This window comes from Rhamphochromis sp. 'chilingali' (genome assembly GCF_963969265.1).
Source record: "Rhamphochromis sp. 'chilingali' genome assembly, chromosome: 2".
Classification (NCBI taxonomy): Eukaryota; Metazoa; Chordata; class Actinopteri; order Cichliformes; family Cichlidae; genus Rhamphochromis; species Rhamphochromis sp. 'chilingali'.
Window position 1 is genome coordinate 11,635,204 of NC_137930.1, and position 21,745 is coordinate 11,656,948.

At 39.2% G+C, this 21,745-nt stretch overlaps 1 protein-coding gene across 4 annotated transcripts in view; it reads left to right on the forward strand.

Moving 5' to 3' along the window:
• pam (peptidylglycine alpha-amidating monooxygenase) overlaps window positions 1–21,745 on the forward strand; it is a 57,500-nt gene that overhangs the window by 10,751 nt on the left and 25,004 nt on the right. Inside the window, exons 2-7 of one of the 4 annotated variants that reach the window (XM_080875395.1) lie at window positions 1,017–1,197; window positions 1,389–1,509; window positions 12,004–12,061; window positions 12,528–12,615; window positions 15,228–15,319; window positions 15,533–15,616. In XM_080875395.1, coding sequence (XP_080731521.1) covers window positions 1,103–1,197; window positions 1,389–1,509; window positions 12,004–12,061; window positions 12,528–12,615; window positions 15,228–15,319; window positions 15,533–15,616 — 538 coding nt within the window. In that variant the 5' untranslated portion in view covers window positions 1,017–1,102. The remainder of the gene's footprint in view (window positions 1–1,016; window positions 1,198–1,388; window positions 1,510–12,003; window positions 12,062–12,527; window positions 12,616–15,227; window positions 15,320–15,532; window positions 15,617–21,745) is intronic. The other 3 variants (XM_080875397.1, XM_080875396.1, XM_080875398.1) reach the window with 3 other exon arrangements.

The following is a 21,745-nucleotide window of genomic DNA, read 5'->3' on the forward strand; positions in this document are numbered from 1 at the left end:
GGTTCAATATCGATACGAATATCGTTGCACCCCTAATATATATATATATATATATATATATATATATATATATATATATATATATATATATACACACACACACACACACACACACACACACACACACACACGTACACCTGGGAAACGAAAGCTGCTCACTCACAGCAGCACCATTGATGGTAATGGGGACATTTGCTTCTCTACACCTTCAGAAGTCCACTATCATCTCTTTTGTCTCTGTGACGTTAAGGATGAGATGATTCTTTTCGCACCTTGTAAGCTGCCTCATCACCTTTGGTGATAAGACCCATCACTGTTGTGTTGTCCACAAAACCTGAAACAATGAAATTGGAGTTGCTAGTGGCCGTGCAGTTGTGGTGTAGCGTGAGTACAGGAGAGGGCCCAGTACACACCCCTGTGGAGCACCAGTTTTCATTATGACTGGGGATAAGGTGATGCTGCCCAGTCTGACCACCTGGTGTCTGTCAGACAGGAAGTTAAGGATCCAGCTGCAGAGAGAGCTGCTCAATCCTAGATCCTGCAATTTCCTGTCCACCCTTTAGGGAACAATGGTATCCTTACTGGATAATAATTAACACACTCTATGAATGGAAAGAGTTGTAGATGTTGTAGTTGTAGATGAATCTGAAACCAATTTGGGCCAGCTGAAAAATTCTGTGATAATTCCATTATGATTTAAATTCTAAGACTAGTATAGAAAGTGAATTCCCATCAATTTCCATCTCTACATCTATTCAAAAACAACCTTGACCTTTTCAGTAACGTGAAATTTTGTGATTTCTGTAATATCATGATATTTTATCTCGCATTAAACTTTACTCCCCTAAGCTTTAATATTATATCAAACTCACCAGGTAGATGTGTCAATTAAACAGTGTTTACTGTCTAATGGACACATTTTGTTAACAAAATAATTATATATTGCTGCCTTATTGGGTTCTATATCTGTCACTTTTGCATTTAGCATGTTTTTGTTTTTTGTTTTTGTTCTCCAGGTTTCTGCTCCAGGATTTTTGTTTGACAGTGACAGCATCTATTTTTACATTTTCAGCATAGAGACATTACACTGATAATCACTGGAATGATGGGAGTTCCTGCATCCTGTGTGGTGGTGCTAACATTCATTCTTTACAGCCACAGTTTGAAAATACAAAGTACTCTGCATGTGTCTAAAAGGTAAAAATATACACATATTGTTTTATTTTTTGTCTAGCTACAGCCTTACTAGGCTGTTAAAGCAACTTTAATTATAAAAACACAAAAATGTATGGATTGGTATATGATATGGTATGCTGGTTCTTGTTTTGATGTGTTTTTGGTGTAATTGAACATGTTATTAATAATTGATTTTGTCTGTATTACTGAAGTTCTCAGGAAAATGTTCTGAATCCCAGTAAATGTGTGTCCAGGACTAATCAGCAGCAGATAATAGCAAATCCATACAACTTCTCTGTGGATCTTCGCATGCCTGGTGTTATCCCAACTGGGGTAAGTGTGTTTCCACTCAATGTTGGTGTGTGTCTATCAGTAGGGATGTGCAATATGACCAAAATCACATATCCCGATATAAAACATCTATCGTCCCGATAACGATATAAATCACAAAAATATAAAATTTTCTGTATATTCTGTGAATCTCGGGCAGCTCGACTTGCGTGAAGTGTTTCCAGCTGGGCGTCTTGTACCTGGAGTCTAATGTTTTAACCGATACATGAAACTACACCTTCTCAAACATAAGTTGTAATGGCCGCCGTTTTCTTTGTGAGTATTTATTACACGGCGTGCTGCAGGGAAAAGCCTGTTCTAACATTTGACTCTAAGGTTTATTTTTTAGCACCTGGCGGCTCTTTTTTGCGTCTCATCTGTAAACACTCTTCATACTCTTTCACGTGATTCAGTTTATTTTGAAAAGTCTCAACAGGATCTTGAGCTTTATTGTGAAAGGTTTATGTGGAAAATAAACAAGCGGACATGCGGTGGTTTTACGGTCGTTGTTGCTAACTTGTTGTGCTTGTCCGTCCATAGTGTGGTTATATTAAATATAAGAGAAAGAAAGAACTTTAAGAAATTAATATAGCCACTACAGTGACCATCAAAACGATGAAAAAATATTGCCGTGAACAGTTTATTTTGCGACACCATGAAGCAAACGATAGCGTAAAATGAAACGATAGATGTTTTTATATCGTCATCCAATATATATCGTTATATCGAACAGCCCTATCTATCAGTTGTTTGTTTCAGAAATTTATGCGCACTTATCAAGGGTATGAATGCCATGGTAATTTGGGGCTTATAATTAGTTGTGTGACCTGTTCTTTTAAATAAAGTAGAATGATTGTATAGCTTATATAGTTAATGACTTTAAAATAAAATAATTTAGTGCACAAGTTTAATTTTTAAAACATGATTTTTCTTTGTCCACACATTTAATACATGCAGGCTCAAATATATTTATATATATTCGCCCAGTAATATTCAGTGTCCTTAAACAAGTTGTAGGTTAACCAAATGCTTTTGGTAGCCATTAACAAGTTTCTGGCACAACTCTGGATGGATACATGATCACCTTTCTGCTTTTGTGACCTTTGCCAGCACCATCTTACCCTTCCGACCATACACAAACATCACACGGGGAAGACAGGTCAGAGAGGTATAACAATGGAAAATGCACAACATGAGGAAAGATGAGGATGAAAAAGAACTCCCCCCAGACTGAGCTCCAACAGGGAGATCAGTTTGAGAACAGAAAAAAAACGTCTCAGCACTAGGGCGATTAGTCAGCTTGAAGTGTTTAAGGTATGTGCTAACTAAAAATAAAGACAAGATGATAGTTTATTAAATTTTAATGAAATTTGCGGGTTGTTTCAGTGAAGTTCAATAAACTCAGCCGTCTGCTCCTTGCTACACAGTAAAAAACAGAGTGTCAATTTTACACTTACAGAGTTGATTTTAACTCTGCTTCAGATAACATTTGGTCCCACTCAAAATTAGAGTAAAATTTACTCTATGGCCAGTGTTAACTTTTTAGTGTTAATTCTACTCAGTTTAGTGTCAAAATTAACAACAAAATGTGTAAAAATATTTAACACTGAGGGTTATTCACACTGTTTAGAGTAATATGATTTCACTTTATAGAGTTATTTTTAGTCCAAGTTCACTCTAGTGTGTAATAATATTTCATTTTCATTATTTTTTCATATTTATCATATGATGCTATATTTCTAAATGGCTGTGATCTATTTTAGTATTAGTATTTATTTATTTATTGTCATTGTCAAGAACAATGAAATTGCGTTTGGGGCTTCCATACAACCCCAAAAAAAGAAGAAAATAATAAATACCCCTTAAAACCCAAGTGTACATATTTAACCCAGTGTGACTCCAATGCAATAAGACAATCCTTAGCAATAATATTCGTAGAAATTCAGACAAAGACCTGAGAAACATGACAAAATACAACTATCTATCCTATATTATGAAAATAACTACAAACATACAGGTTACAGTAACAGCATTTATTAGCATAACAAACTCTTACAAATGACAGTAGCTATGATGCTCACCAGAGAAAGCAATATGGGACCACAAAGAGGGCGTTGTCATTCACTCCATACGACAATTGTATGTCAAAAGGCCTGGGATAATGCAGGCTGTCAACATGAAAGACAACTAAATCTTGCTTTGTCCTGGTCAACTCATAAGCGTGGAAATGTTCATGAAAGGCTACTGTACATAATGGCAAAGTGAGAAGTACCAGTTTCTCATGTATTATCAGAACTGACTCAATCTGGTAAAACACAGGCATTTCAGACACTACTTTGCCACAAATAACCAAATGCGGGCGGTAAACAATACCATTCTGTTTAGCCCAGTTCACTTTCATAACTTGAACTCTATTGGGCAGTTGCATTGCTATTGCAATTCCAGAACCTCCTTTTACCATATCTAAAGACACCATTTTTCCTGGACCAATGTCTAACCGACTAAAGGTTGTTGAAGATTGCCAAATGTATGCCATATAATCCTGGTGTTTTTTGGCCAGCGTTTTGGTGATATTTTTGAATGATTTGAGCTGTTTCTTGAAAAAATTGTGCTTACCTTCATAGCACATGCACCAACTATGAAGTACAAGCCCTATTTTTTTGGATGCAGCGAGGATAATGGATAAGAAAATGGTGCTTTGGTAAAAGTTTTTTCTGGGGATACAACATCTTGAACAGTTTGTGGTGTTCCACAATCAAATGTTTTAAATATACACACATACCTTGAGATAACATAGGAGAAAATACAATGTTAACTATCTGTAGTAATAAAAGTAGTAGGTCCCAATGTTGGTCAGTAGAGGTTACCAAATCTCCAAACATGAGGGGAACATTCCTCAGTAAGCACCATGTCTGAATAGCATTCAGTCCCAGATCATTAGACTCTCCACCTAAATTCACAGCTACTGGCCTATTGTTTTTCTCCATGAATCCATAATCAAAACTTTGTATTCTCAAATTCAGTTCTCCCAATGTAAGATGTTGTTCTTTTAAATACAAAAACAATAACTTCAGTTCGTACTGGGCCACTCCTTCCAAAACATCATGCATCACATCAACTGAGAAGTTCTCAGTTGTGTGAAAATATGTAGCCACTTCTTGTTCTTCGATAAGCCAGGTCCAAGACAGCTCCAATCAACCAGAACTCTGTTATTATAGTTCCGAATTGGTAGATCTCATTCAATGTCCTCCATCGAGAGTGTCACAAGACACACGACGCAACCGACCATCGAGTATCCGGCAGCAAACGTCTCTGCAGGACAATTAGGCTCTCCCAAGCCTAGGAGTTGTCAGTTCCATTAAGGGACCAGTTGAGCAAATCCATAATTCTTCTTTAGGTTTTTAGAGAGTCTGGGAGACTCTCTTAGGGATAGAGAATACGCGAGACTATACAAAAGACATGAGATGCCAAGCGTGAAAGATAAGGGAGAGGGAGAAGGAGAAAGTGCGACTGCCTTCATCAAGAGCCAAGAGAGAAATTTTGCCCCAGAGACAACAGATGTATCCCCTAATGGGATACATCACTAAAGGTGGTTGAGAATAATGGGGCTAAGGTCCTGAAGGGCTTCCAGACAGGCAGATCTGGTTGGCCACCAACCAGACACAGTGTTGGTTGACAAGGAATAGAAGACCACAGTTGTGATACATGTGGTAGTCCCAAGGGACAGCAACATCAGCCAGAAGGAACACAAGAAAATAGAGAAGTGCCAGGGTTGAGTGAATAACTGAAGCAGATCTGGAAGGTAAAATCCACAGTGTTCCTTAATAATAGAAGAATTGAGGGCTCTAACCCCGAAACTGGAAGATTGGCTCAAGCAGATTTCAGGCACAACAAAGGTCATTATCAAGAATTACACAATTAGTACTGTGCCAAAGCCTCAAACTTCCAGGCATCTGGTAGAGCACCCATGCTTGAGAAACATATCACCCCCCCTCAGAGTGAAAGGGTTTTATTTATTTATTTATTTTTAAAATACTGATTAAGGCATACTAGATGATACATAGCCACCTGCGATGCATCTACTGAGCTGACAATGTGGCCAGACTAAAAGTAGTCACCCAACCAAGAGCACAACTGCCCCAACTCACTCACAATGTCTCATCAGAGGAGACGTATACAAATGTAAACACTGCGCTATGCACCATCCCTATTAACAGTATCACTGAAACCAGTGAGTGCATATATACCACTGCGACAATAATCCTTGAAATACTTATTACGTATAAGATCTATAATGCATTTAAAGGAAGACACCTTTGAAGAAGAAGGCTTAGAATTAAAATAGAATGGAATAGAATAGCTTCTCCGCGAATTGGTACCTGCTGGTGCTGGAGGGGTTTGTGTGTCCCAGGGATCCCAGGGGCTATGTTGTCTGGAGGCCTTTGCCGCTTGGTAGGGTCTCCCATGGCAAATTGGTTCTGGGTGAGGGACCAGACAAAGAGGGATTTAGAAGAGTAGAACATCAAGGAACAGTTCACTCTGCCCCGGATAGGGTGCCCCACCCTGGAGCCAGGCCTCATCTCATAAGCAATGCCAGCCCATCCTTATTTAGGCAATCTCAAAGAAGTTCCTCCAGATGTAATGGTCTTCTGGCATGGCCTTTGGTCTATAGTTTACCTCACAGATTTTCACTGGGATTGATTTGAATTCAGTTAAATTCAACTCAATTTTATTTACACAGTTGGTCAGCGTTTTAGAACACCCCAATTTTTCCAGTTATTTACTACAATTCAAGTTGTTCTAGTCCAATAAATAGTTTAAAATGATACAAAGGTTAACTGCCACAGGTAAAAAAACAACAACAAACCCAAAAGGTAAGGTTACCCAAAAACTTTTTCACGGAACTCAAAATGGGTTAACAATTTAAAGCTGTTCTGCAACAATGGAGGTTGATCAAGCCTTGAAAGGCTTCGCCCCAAGTCCAGCACCCTGAGACTGCACACTAAGTGGAAAGGAGGCCAAGGACTAGTGAGTGTCAGAGCCATTATCACTATCCAGGGTGAAAAAACAAAATGCATGAGTACATCTGGAAGATGGCTGCAACTCATCGTGTGCTTAGTAAATGCCCCGGGCAACAGAAACCTGAGGAAGAACAGAAACTGCCCTGCACAGCATGCACTACCAATAGACAGGAAAGGTGGCTGATATAGAAAATTCTTACCAATGGTTGGAGAAGGTTGGACTGAAAGATGGCTCAGACGCATGACTCATGGCAGCAATGGGAACAAGCTCTAAGCACAAGATCTATAGAGACAGGATCCCCAGATGCAGGGTCAAAGATGACCCTGAAACAATCTGGCATATAAATATAGGGTGCAAGATTGTTTCAGACAGGGCATACAGGAACATCTGTGCTGAGTATGGCTGTGTAAAGGTGGTGAGAATGACAAAAGTAAGATCTTGTGAGACCAGATGCAGATGGAGAAACTAGTAGTTGACTAACCAACCAGACATAGCAGTGGTGGATAAGCAGAGGAAAAAGGCCGTAGTGATAGATACAAAGTGATAGCAACTAGGGCTGGGCCATCTTATACTGTTCACAGTAATACCAGTACAATGTTAGGCAACGATAAGAAAATGAAGTATCGCAATGGAATATGGATAAAACGTGCATGCACAGTGCCTTTCTTTCCATACGCACATGGCCGAAAAAGCATAGCGGCAGCGGAGAATGAGAAGGGAGAAAGCGCATCGTTGAGTGAAACGGATGAGCCAGAATGGCTTTGTAAAAATGGTGCCACTTCAGTGGTGTAGAACTGGTTTGGTGTTTGTCCGTCAGATACCCACCAAAGCACTTTTTTTTTTTTTTTTTGGTAGAACATGCAAGCGGGCCGTCGTTATTGCCGTATTTGTTGGACTAAGGCGTTCGTAAATCTGGGAGTAATCTGGGTCCTAAACAGTGTTGCCAATTTAGCGACTTTGTCGCTATATTTAGCGAGTTTTCAGACCCCTTAGCGACTTTTTTTCTAAAAAAAGCGACTTTTTTTCTAAAAAAAGTCGCTAAAAAAAGACGTGAAAGCGCGTATCGCTTTTACTTTCAACAAGCAGCGGGTGCTGTAACGCAGTCAGTTCTTCTTTTACTCTTTTACTCTTATGCTGTTTTGTGGATCACAAGGTTTAAAACTACTTATAAACACACACACACACAAAGTAATTCCACCAGAGTGCCTATTTCAGGTCACTTTTGCCGGTCCAAGCCCGGGTAAAGGAGCAGGGTTGGAATTGTGACATTAAAAAAAAAAAAATTGCTAAAAGAAATTTAATTTGTAGTTCTAAATAAACTCTAAATGCATTTAGAACGTTTTTTACTCACTTTGTGTCTCTTCCACGATGTTATTTCTCTCTCCAACAACATAGGTTACAATTAGATTAGCATGACCAATTATGCAAATTAGGTGATGACGTCATTTAGCGACTTCTAGCGACTTTTAGGACAACCAATAGCGATTTTCCGTACTGAGGAGTTGGCAACACTGGTCCTAAACTCCATCCCTTTCAAGTCCCAAAGTCAAACAAACACTGCAGCATCACTGAGAGTTAAAAACTGTCTAAATTCTTTCATCTTTAATAAAACGATCAGCATTGCTGCTTTGCCAGGTGTAACTATGAAGTTTAACATCCAGGCATCCATGAAAACAGAATTTATTACATTTAACGGAGTTAGAAGTTAGCGGAAGTTAGCTCGCTACCTAAGCATGATATAGCATGTTCTGACTGAGAGATTTCTGAAAAAATTCAAATGTACAGCTCTGCTATCACTTCCAACATAAATGAAGACAGAAAACTAAACAGCAGTGATGTTTGTAAGGTTACTGAAGTTGGGCTAGGTGGTATATAATGATGTGCTGCGTGATCGCTAGTGACACAGCTATGTTAGCATAACATAAACAGTGAAGCTAGAGGATGAACGCTAACGCTTTTCCACTCGATAAAAGTTAACGTGAAGGTTCCTGATGGTTAGAGACAAATGCAATCGCATGGCAGGATGCTGTAAACGGACCAAACTTCAGTTAGGAGAACAACTGAGATAATCCATCCACAATACAAGGTTAGTCATTAATATACTGCAACAACATGGGAATAGAGCAGCTGTGATAGAATACAGCATTAATGAATCAAAGGTACAGAAGTGGAGGAAACAAGAAGAATGAGTTGAATGAAGTTTGATTTATCTGACTGCTTTGTTTCACTTAATGTGTCTTATAATCCCGTGCACCTTATAGTCCGAAAAATACATATTTGATTTTTTTATTTGGCACACTGCAGTTTAATGTTGCAAAGCACCTCTTTTTAACTTCAGTGGATATTATACATGGTTATGCTCAGGATATCTCAGCCCATTTCTACTGGAAATGCCTTTTGGTTAAACTTTCAGCAAGGAATTTGCATTTGCACTGTTACATTTCTATATAGCTTTAATGCATCTAAAAAACGGCTGCTTGTTTAAGTGAAAATAAACGGATGGCATTTTTTTTTGTTGTGGAGTTGTATTTTGTCTCACATCAATTATATCGTTAGTTATATCGTTATCGCAAATTTTCAAAAATATATCGTGATAAATATTTTTGGCCATATCGCCCTGCTCTAATAGCAACTAGGGCTGGGCGATATGACCCAAAATTCATATCTCGATATTTTTTACCTGGACGGCGATATAAGATATATATCTCGATTTTTTTTTTTTTTTTAAGCCATAAAGTAAGAACAAAAAGAGAGTTCTTAGTAGAGATGGACCGATCCGATATTACGTATTGGTATCGGTCCGATACTGACCTAAATTACTGGATCGGATATCGGAGAAAAATAAAAAATGTAATCCGATCCATTAAATATCACGAAAGCACCTCACAAAACTTGCAACACGCCGTAACTCACCTCAGAACGTTAGCACGTCGGAGCAGTATGCATCACGTGAGCGGCTGTGGCATGCGGGACCTGTCGGTGGTCTGGATAGCATGTGGAGCTTCGCTAGCAACCCGGCATTTCATCTCCGACAAAGTTATCCCCGAGAGAAGTAAAGCAAGTGTGTAAGTCCATCTCTGAATGTTTGTAAAGCATTCCTGCGTTAAGCTTAACAAACGACTGCCTCTTCTTGCTGCTACTTCAATCATGAAACTGCTTAACGATCAGCTGATCGGCTTTTCTGTCGGGAGTACGTCTCTCTTGTTTGCTTTTGGCCCACTTTGCACCAGAAAGAGGAAACCAGCGGCTGAACAACAGCAGCACGTTTAAGCTCTATTAGCTGTTGTTAGAATTTATTTAATATTACTTTCTACTCGAGGATCTTTTTCTACATAGCTGACGGCTGGTAACTGTGCAGGGGCGGATCTAGCAAAGTTTAGCCAGGGGGGCCGATAGGGCATTAACAGGGAAAAGGGGGCACAAAGACATACTTTTCTTTCTTATTCTCATTTAAAATGTCTAGCTTTTAATAAATAATTATCTGACACCCAAAGTTTTAATTTGATGCAAAATGAATAGAAGTCCATTACTGTATATAGTAACTATTAAGTCTAATATATATATATATATGTATATATATATATATATATATATATATATATATATATATATACCCTAGTAAGCTATAGTACTTTTTCCTTTGTGAAGGTACCATCTGTGCAGTCTGCAATTTTGTTGAAGAAAGATGTTGAATCTATTTAATATTTCTTGAAAAATAATTGATTTCTGTGCATTTTTTTTTCCACACTGCATCAAATTAAGGTTGATTACGTCGATTAAGCATCATGAGGTGGAGCGTGAGGGGTGGTTCCCTATTTTTTATTTATTTATTTTTGTTGTTGCTGGGAGTTGGAACCCTATTAGTTAGGTTGCTTAATATATATGCTAAGTACTCTTTAAAATACCAGAATAGGGAGGATGGTGTAGGTTTAAGAATATTAGATTGATCAGTATTGCTGAACTATGAAAGATTTTTTTTGGATACAGGTATAACAGAATAGCTTTAGTGTAGTTGTTGTTTTAAACTCGAGTATGAACTTATACAAAATGCAGCAAGATATTTAAAAAACAGTTTTGTTGATTAAAAAACACTATATCGGATTCATATCGGTATCGGCAGATATCCAAATTTATGATATCGGTATCGGTATCGGACATAAAAAAGTGGTATCGTGCCATCTCTAGTTCTTAGTCAAAGCTGTGTCCCAGATGTCACACAGGCACTTTTATTAACATAGAGCATAGATGTACATAAGATTTACTCAAAAATAAATTATGAGCATTTATTAAATAATCATGCTCCATAAATAAAAGAAAACAATGTTGTTTTTGTGCATAACAAAAAGCTCACAATTGTGCAGTCAAAATGTAAACTAAAAGACGCTGAGCATAGTAACAAAGACAGATTTCACAGCTGCTCTGTTCCCAACTTCTACTGTGTGACTGACAGCATTGAGTTTGAAATCCTCTTCGTAACCACGTCTCTTAACAGGTGCCATTTATAGTCCTTATACACAGTAGGGTAATATTACGTTGAAGCACAGTACGTATCACTCCGCGAAGGCTCCTCGGTAGCCGTAATGCTCTGACAATCCATCAAGCGGTGCAGCACCGTAGCTTACCAAAGTCGTACTAAAACATTTTTGACAGATTGCTGAGCGCTGTGTACCACATAAAATCGGTTCGCGGCCATCAAGCACAAACAGAATTCATACATAAGGCGCGCTGTCAACTTTTGAGAAAATGCAAGGATTTTAGGCTGTGCAGCGCCTCTGGGCTGCATGGCGTTAGCGTGGTTAGCTCGTTAGCGTGGTTAGCTAGCTAACACGTTGACGGCGTCCAGCCCCACGCACGGGGCGATGTGCAGTAACCCTGACATGGCAAATCTCCGTTAACATCTTGTTGCTTCCTGCAGGTGAAGCGATGGGGGAGGAGGGGGAGCTGTGTTCAGTGAAGGAGGGGCGAGGCCGAGTAACGTTGCGTAAAGACAAAAGTGGACGAAAGAGAGGCAAACTTGCGGCTCCACAAGTATAATTATAACGTAACATAGACTATATCGATATAAAGGATATTGTCACACCTTATATCTCGTATAAAAATATATCGATATTTTTTAAAAACTCGATATATCGCCCAGCCCTAATAGCAACATCAAGAAGAAGTAACACAAGAAGTTCGAGAGATGTGGAGTGTTAAAACAACATTGGTCCCCATGAGCACAGTGACCTCTGTGGGGCAGTGACCCCCCAAACTAGGTGAGTGGCTTCAGCAGACCCCAGAGTGCAGTCCTAGATACTAGTCAGGGTCCTGTCTAGTAGAGGCTCTAAGACTGCGCTTTCCTGGACGGAAATCTTGGATATCCCTCCTGGGATCTGCTGAAGCCAAGGGGTATTAACTAGTGTGTGTGTACGTGTTTGTTTATTTGTTTTCTCCATTTAGGACTCATTGATGTCATTGTTTTCCTTAATATTTCAGTCGGACACTTACCTTTGCATGGCATTTCCAGTTCCAACTAGGCAAGATGCATATATTGGTGAGTTTTATCTTTTATTAATTTATTATATATTATAAAACCTACAGTGATTGGCAATTACAGAAAAAAATGGTTCTAGCTGACCTATAAGCTGGATACAAAGTAATAATGACAAGTTCAATTTATATCAACAGTTGAAATGGAAATTTTAAAGGCATCATTGCTATCACATGGTGTCACCATGATTACCTTTTGTATATCTCCTGTGTAAATTTCTTTTCACAATATAATATTTTATTAATTTCACTAAAAAAATTTGATAAAATTTCATATTTTGAAACATTTTTCAGGGAACTAAGTCATTGCTAGCTTTAAATTAATTAGAGGGTGGTGATGATCTTTCTCCAATTGACCAGTCTGATGTATTTTCAAAGAATCAGGCTGTTAGTCGATAAGGCGATTTGTTATGTGTGAACTTCACTGTCAATTTGAAGTTGAAATTTTTAACCAGTGTTTTTCTCTTCAGTGGACTTCATACCTCTTGCCAGTATGGATACAGTCCATCACATGCTGCTGTTTGGCTGTCAGACCCCTGTGTCCACCAACAGCTTTTGGTAATGCCCAACTTTAAATTAATTTTGTTAGTGTTTTTGTTGTTAGGAAAAAAGCCAGGACCCAGGAACAAAAAAAAAGGACCTTGCGTAAGAAGTGCAAGTTAAGCCTCTTTTTTATTATTACCTACTCGAATAGATTTGCCACAGTTCTCCATGCTTTTCAGGGGTTTCTATTAGGTCATAGTACCAGGTACTGAAATACTATCTGCTCAGCTGGGTTTTTAAAGTGATCAGAGCAGGTACTAAAATGTGACGTCGTCAGACTGCATGCCACCAATTGGCTGGTCAGTGTCGCCACTTAATGAGTCACGAGAGCATCTTATTCATGAAAAATCAAAACCACCATTTTTGAAACCCAGCAACAGTTGTAATGGAAAAAACTGTAATCTTAGACTATATTCTTATTTAAATACTTAACCATTATTAAAATAATGGCTAGCTGTGAACATCAGCACAGATCAAATCTAGTTTTGTTTAGTGCACCAATAATAGCTTTTTATTTTAGTTACCCACAACCACTGACTGTGGAAATGTAAATGCAGCATAAAAAAATGACTTAAGCAAGCATCATCTTCAAATGTAATATGAATCCCAAACTTGCACCTAGCTCTCACAGGCCTGCCATTTCTCTGCCCATTGGCACGAGAGTAGTACCCCTTCTAGCTGTATATGCACCACCAGCAAGGGAGTGGTCTCTGTGTCCCCCTTTGGGCACCTAGAGGCACCCGACCCTCAGAATGAGGAAGCCTCAGTCCCTAAAGGGGCTCCACTGGCAGGGATACGCTATTTTACCTGATATGTTTCCACCTAAGAGGCCCCACTTAAGCTCTATTCAGGTTGTCAGTCCAAGAGGTCTCTCAAGCACAAAAACTTTCTCTCTCTGCACACAAAAGTATTTTTTTTACTGTCTCAGGTATAACTCCCAGTTAGCATGTTAGATGTTCAAGGTACCATGTCAGTTGTTTTCATTATTGTATTTCATTGCTGTTCACCAAGAAGGTGACTCCAACAATGTTCAAATGTTACAATCAATAAAAAATGAGTATTCTTCTTAAATAATTGTAAATTCTCAGCCTGCAGGCCAAATGAGCCAGGTTAGGCAGGTGATACCTTTCCCTGCAGACACAGTGACAATGCCTCACCTACAGTGTTGCATGTCAGCTGGTAGCTCAGCCCCTCCTCAGTAGCACGCTTGTGCCCCTTTCTGTGAGTGATGACAACTGTTGCTGGTTCAGGCTTCCCCGTTTCCACAGAATTGTAAACATTACTGTGAGAAACCCTTTAGCAGTGATTAGGTTTTTCAGCATTAATGTGAGATTTCTAATTTTTGAGATGTTGTACAAATGGAAGAAAGCTCTCTTACATATTTGTCTCATATGCACACTTTTTAAAAAAAAATTTATACCCTAGGTGCATCTATTAAGAACCTGTGTGCACAGGATTTTTAACATAAATTATGTTTTTAGTGTTAAACTGTAATTATTCTTGTTATCCATGAATTTTTAAATGTTACTATTTCCAAAAATAGCAAGGAAAAAGTAGTAAAGCATATGATGCCAAATTATAGTTATTCTCAGAGAAATCCTGTGTGCTGGCTCAAATTTGGGTATAAAAACTAGACTTCACTCTGTGTCAAGACTTTGCCTTAAAAAACTAAGAAATTAATGTTTTTATTTTAAGTAAGTTTTTGACAGATTGATAACATTTTCCTATCTTTATGACAGGTGCTCTAATAAAATGAACTGTAGATCAATTGAGTCCTTGGCTTGAATATTTTTTCAAATAACTAAACTAAACCTTGTTACTAATTCTGACAATGTAGTTTCATCCTGGTAGTTATATACCGTCTATGACTTCAAAGTGAAAATACTTAGCAGTGGTTTTGACTGCTGTTTTTGCTTAAGGTACATATGAAAAGCAACATGTATTCACAAACTAAAAAACATACAAATTCTATTGGACAATTTTCTATTAGGTTATGTCTTTCTTAATGTCACTGTAAATTTACCTTATAGCTACACTGAATACATAATGTATGCTGACTGCAAGCAGATGCGGCAAGATCCAATGAGAGAGAGGCAAAGCTTAGTTATTTTTGAAGTGTGCAGTAAAGAGATGGTGGATATACTGGACAAAAATTCTTGAATATGTTGCATGAATATGAATTTGATAAGCAGAAGAAAAAGCAGAAGAACACAGAGAAGTTTTGAATGGATGTACTGAAGGAGGATATGTAGAAGGTTGGTGTGGGAGGGGGATGCTAGACATATGCCATGATGAGATGGAGCCTGGTCATTCACTGTGGCGACCCGAAAGGGTGCAGCTGATGCAACATGGTTCTTTTGATTTGATGCTATACAACTGTAATTTGGCCGTAGAATTGCTCAATGACAAATGGTCAACCTGTCCTTGACTTAGTCTTACTATTGAGTTCTTAATGACAAATATTCTCGTATTGTAATATTTGTAATATTATTTGCTTGTGCGTTTGTCTTTCGTTATGTAAATGCCTCTATATGCTTGCTCCACAGCAAATGGCTAAACTGGAGATAGTTGTTTGTTTTGTTCTGTAACTGCCTTTGGGATTCACTGTTTTGTGGTAATTCATTAAGGGACTGTGGCAGTGTGCAAGGCACTTGTGAGGATGAAGCAGCAATTATGTATGCCTGGGCTCGAAATGCACCACCTACCAAATTACCCAAAGGTATGTCTATGACTTTTTCTGTATTGAACTGCTGCAGTGAAAGGGGGTGGAGTTTTATTTTTGACATTTATGTTAAAAGAAGAATCTGTAGGTTTTATGTATAATATTGTTATGTAGTGTATGCTACTCATTTTTTTCCCTCTTCTTCTTTTACTGTTTATATTCATGAGGTCTTATGTCCATTGTTAACCACTATTCTCTGTATTTTATCAGATGTTGGCTTTAAAGTTGGAAGAAGTTCAGGAATGTCCTACTTTGTACTGCAGATTCATTACGGAGATATTAGTGCTTTCAAAGGTGAGTCCTTTTGAAACATAAATATAATGTAATAAAAAATATATATTATGTGCTCAAATTAAGCAGCTCAAATTAAAGCAGCAGTAATTCAGTAAAAATCTGGAAAGATCCAGAGTTTGAAAAGTAATTTTAAATACTACACTAAGACCATTCACCTCTGAAATAAAATGTTGCAATCTTTTATACCAAGTGCAATAACTTCTTCTAGTGTAGTGTAGTGTATATATCATTTCTGATATTTCTTTTTTTGTTTTTATTGAGCATCAACAATGTAGTACAAAGACATAGATATAGCAAGGCCACAATGCTCCTTTATATATATACTCCACCCCAAGAACATATTGGACACTGATCCAGAAGGAAAAAGAAATTAAAATAAATAAATGAATAAAGTGAATTTAAATGAGGTACAAGGAAGTTCACCATTTTTGAAGATGTGCCCTTAAAGGGGAATAGTTTACACAAAATGAATCCCAATCACACAGAAAAAAAAAAAAGGATTTACGGCAGCTGTCAAGCATCTCTCCTGAGCCCTCTCCTGTACTCACTCTACACCTACGACTGCACAGCCACTAACAGCTCCAACATCATTGTGAAGTTTGCGGACGACACTACAGTGGTGGGTCTTATCACCAACAGTGATGAGACAGCTTACAGGGAGGAGGTCAGCGCCCTGACCCACTGGTGTCAAGACAACCATCTCACCCTCAACGTCGCAAAGACAAAGGAGTTGATAGTGGACTTCCGGAGGTGCAGAGAAGTACACACCCCCATCACCATCAACGGCGCTGCTGTGGAGAGAGTGAGCAGCTTCCGGTTCCTTGGAGTACATCTGGCTGAGGATCTTACGTGGTCAGTACACACAAACAAAACAGTGAAGAAGGCGCAGCAGCGCCTCTTCTTTCTCAGGAGACTGAAAAGATTCGGCATGAGCCCCCGCATCCTCAGGACCTTCTATCACTGTGCCATTGAGAGCATCCTCACTGGATGCATCACCACCTGGTATGGCAACAGCACCGCCTACAACTGCAAAGCTCTCCAGCGAGTAGTGCGGTGCTCTGAACGGATAATTGGAGGTGAGCTTCCCTCCCTCCAAGACATCTACAGGAAGCGGTGCCTGAGGAAAGCGGGGAGGATCATCAAGGACTCCAGTCACCCCAGCCATAAACTGTTCAGACTACTTCCATCAGGAAGGAGGTTCTGCAGCATCCGGTCCCGTACCAGCAGACTGAGAGACAGCTTCTTCCATCAGGCCATCAGACTGCTGAACACGTCATAGACACCTCAGCTTCACTACTGGAACTTTAACATTATGCACTCCACACTGTATATAAATGCCACTTGTTTTGCACATATTCAACTCTGTATATTTTATATATTTTATTATTATTATTATTATTATTATTATTATTATTATTATTTGTTTGTTTTTTAATTTTTTTTTAACTATTTAATTTGTAAAAATGTGCATACACACACACACCACACACACACACACACGTAGGAAAATATTTAGTATACACATCCAGAAATGCATACACTATTATATATTGTACATATATTTATTAGTTTCAGGTTGGCCATTCTTGTATTTTGCTCATTTGTGTTGTTGTGTTTGCACATCTCTGTTGCTTGTGGGGCTCGCACACAAGAATTTCACTCGCATGTGCTGTGCCAGTGTGCCTGCACATGTGATGTGACAATAAAAGTGATTTGATTTGATTTGATTTGATCTTTCAGGTGGATATGGTTTTAATTTACTCTAAATGTTTTAGCAATGTATCCCAAACAGCAAAGAATCTCTCCTTCGACCCCTTGAGAGCGTACTTTATCTTTTCCAACTGTATAAATTGTGTCAGGTCACTAAACCACAAAGCCGCTTTGGGTGGCTTTTTTGACTTCCAATGCAAAAGTATCCTTCTGCGTGCAAGCAGTGTAGTGAAAGTGATTATGTTTTTATGGCTCTTCCTTAGTGTTCTATATCCTCTCTCTGTGACACCAAATATGCCCATAACTGCATTGGGTTGAAGCTCAACATTCAATGCCTCGGACAATGTTTTGAAAATTGTTGACCAGTAGGCTTTTAAAGTTGGACATGACCAAAACATATGTGTTAAATCGGCAGAGGGATTTCTACATCTCTCACAGCATCTCTATGTTTGGAAATATTTTGGCTAGTCTTGCCTTGGAGTAATGAATGCGGTGTAGAATCCTGAACTGCATGATGTTTAATTAATTTGGCACAGAAAGTGCTGTTGTTTACTCTTAAAAGGGCGCTCTCCCAGGTCTCCTCCTCCAAAACCATCCCCAGCTCATTCTCCCAGTCTGCTTTGATCTTTGGCATTGTTATATTCTGAAAGGAGGCTATACAATTACTAATTCTTGAGATTAGGCCTTTAGGCTTAAATGTCAGTTTCAACAGATCATCTAGAGCAGTAAGTGGAGTTATATTTGGAAAGTCAGGGTTGTGATGCTGAAGGAAGTGACAAACTTGGAAGTATCTAAATAAGCTGGGCCGAGGGAGGTCAAATTTGTGTGATAAATCCTGAAAACTTGCCAAGACACCGTCTATATTAGATTAGATTAGATTAAACTTTATTAATCCCTCGGGTGGGTTCCTCCGGGAAATTCAGTTTCCAGTAGCAAAGCACCGACAGAAGTTGCATGTTACAGATACATTAAGGGGAATGAGAGTAAGGATATAAGCATAAATACACCATATATACACATATACACATATATAGATACAGAATATACAATATGGATAAATAGGATTGCTCATTTGAGTGAGTATATTGCACAGTGATTATTGCACAGTCAAATATAAGAAAAAAGACAAAACAAAAACAAATATTGCAAATATTGCACAGTGTAGAAAAGCACCTACAGCTCAGTTGTTCCCGCCCTCCCTTGTCCCCCTGTTTCTCCTCCCTCTCCCCTCCAGTGAGGAGTTAAACAGTTTGATGGCGTGTGGGACAAAGGAGTTTTTAAGTCTGTTGGTTTTTGACTTTGGGAGAAGCAGCCTGTTGCTGAATAGGCTCCTCTGATTGTTTACGACCGTGTGCAGAGGATGCCCAGCATTGTTCATAATGTCCAGCAGTTTCTTTAGTGTCCTTTTCTCTACCACTGTCACCAGAGTGTCCAGCTTCATGCCGACCACAGAGCCAGCCTTCCTGATCAGTTTCTCTAGCCTGCATGAGTCCTTCTTTGCTGTGCTGCTCCCCCAGCACACCACAGCATAGAAAAGTACTCCAGCAACCACTGACTGGTAAAACATCCTCAGGAGCTTCCTGCAGATGTTAAAAGACCTCAGCCTCCTGAGGAAGTACAGTCGGCTTTGGCCTTTTTTATACAGGTGCTCTGTGTTGCATGACCAGTCCAGTTTGTTGTCCACCCACAGCCCGAGGTACTTGTATGTGTTGACCACCTCCACCTCCTCCCCCTCTATCTGAACTGGCAGTGGACCTGGTCTGGACCTCCCGAAATCCACAACCAGTTCCTTAGTCTTTGAGGTGTTGAGTTGCAGGTGGTTTGTGTGACTCCATGCGACAAAGTTCCTCACCAGACTCCTGTACTCCTCTTCCTGATCATCCCAGATACACCCCATGATGGCCGTGTCGTCTGCAAACTTCTGAATGTGGCATAATTCAGAGTTGTAGCAGAAGTCAGAGGTGTACAGGGTGAAGAGGGGACAGCACAGTTCCCTGTGGTGCTCCTGTGCTGCTGACCACTGTGTCAGACGTGATGTCCTTCAGCCTGACGTACTGTGGTCTGTCGGTGAGGTAGTCGGAGATCCAAGCCACCAGGCAGGGGTCCACCTCCATCCTGTTCAGTTTTTCCTGAAGCATACAGGGCCGGATGGTATTAAAGGCACTGGAGAAGTCAAGAAACAGGATCCTGATCGTGCCTTTTCCCCCCATCCAGGTGTGAGTGGGCTCTGTGTAGGAGGTACAGGATGGCATCCTCCACTCCGACACCCGCCTTGTATGCAAACTGTAGTGGGTCCTGGGCATGTTGTACCTGTGGTCGGAGGAGGTTGAGGAAGAGCCGCTCTAGAGTCTTCATAAGATGTGACGTCAGTGCCACCGGTCGGAAGTCATTCAGCTCATTGGGCCGGTTCCTTTTGGGGACCGGGACGATGCAGGATGTCTTCCATAGGGCGGGCACGCTCCCCAGTCGCAGACTGAGATTGAAGACTCGTTGTAGCGGCTCCCCAAGTTCAGCAGCACATGCCTTTAGCATCCTAGGACACACCTTGTCTGGGCCTGCTGCCTTTCTGGGGCGAAGCTTCCTCAGTTGTCTCCTGACAAGGCTCTAAGAGAGGTGGCGATGCAAGATGCCGCTTCAATTTGGCACCAGTCTTCATCAGGGGTATTGAGCCAGTATATGATTTTTTTTGAACATTTGAGGACCAATAGTAATGGCGGAAATTTGGAAGTCCTAAGCCGCCTAGGTCTTTAGGCCTCTGTAACTGATCCAGACATATTCTTGGTTTTTCCCCATCCCATATAAATGAGATAGAATAGAATAGAATTCAACTTTATTGTCATTGCACATGCACAGGTACAGGGCAATGAAATGCAGTTTGCATCCATCCAAAAGTGCTTTAGTGATATAGATATATTACAATATATATTAACAATAATATAGATATGTAAGTATATTACAGAAATGGGTCTATTATGGTATGTATAATGGTATGTATATGGTAAGAGATCAGAGCTTTATCAATAGATTTAAAAAATGATTTTGGAAGGTAAAGTGGGATACACTGAAAAAGATAAAGAAACTTTGGGAGTATATTCATTTTTATACAATTTACCTTCCCTGCCAACGACAAATGAAGTGGCTTCCATTTCTTTAAGTCTGATTTGACCTTTTCAAATAACGGACAGAAATTTTCTTCATAGAGATTATGCAGATCTCTTGTTATATTTATGCCTAGGTATTTGAAGCCATTTTTGGCTGTTTTGAAAGGTGCAGCACTATTCTGTATTTGAAGAGCCAGATCGTTAACAGGATAACATTCGCTTTTACTGAAGTTCAGTTTGTACCCAGAGAAGGAGCCAAAGCTGCTTAAGGTGTGAATAATATCGGGGACAGATGAAACAGGATCAGATACATACATTAACAGATCATCTGCATAAAGGGACACTCTATGCTCTTTATCCATCCTATGGATACCCGCAATTGATGGCAAGGTTTTGAGTGTAATAGAGAGGGGCTCTATGGCCAGGGCGAATAACAATGGACTTATTGGACAGCCCTGACGGGTACCCCTTGTCAACTTAAAATAACGTGAACATTTACCATTTATGATTATAGAGGCTTTGGGTGATGTATATAAAAGTCATTTCTGATATTTCTAACATTAGTTTTCTGTTGTTTTTCAACCAAACACACAGTTGTAGGTTCTCTACATTTAACCTTTGGTGAATCTCTCAAACCTAAATACAGTATTGTACAAAAGTCTTGAGTCACCAGTCATTTCTTAATATTTTGCTAGGAAATGGGGAGTAGGTGCACATAACACCGTTTTGTGCTGCCTGTCTGCTGACGGCCTCCTATAACATGCTTCAGCTTCACTCTACATGGATGCCTTTGCCTTTCTGCACGCCTTCCTATCTGAAGAACTATAAAATTTTCCTACTTGTATAGTTAAATAAATATCTACTATATTACCCAAAATGATTTATCATTAGTGGACAATGACAGTAGGTGCAGGATTTGTTTTAGAACCATTCCTTTAGCAAAAGAAGCAAGGAAACACTTCACTACACATAACACTTCATTACTGGCAAATTGTACATAAATGATCAAAAATAAAAATATTATTTTGCATAAAAATGTTCCCCATGGATTAACATTTCTCCTCAACATGTTTAGGACTGAGCTTAAACATTTCATACTTTCTTTAATTTACAGTAAATGCATCAGATTGTATAAAATTTGTCATGAGAGGACCACATATCTTTTGGGAAAAAAATCAGCTGTTAAGAACTTAGAAAAACAGATTTTAAAAAAGTATTAAAATATATAGTTTATAAAGTTTTTATATCTACAAGAGACAAGGCAAAACTGTTGGTTAAACGGTGCACATTTGCTCAACCAAGTGATTTCTCAGAGATG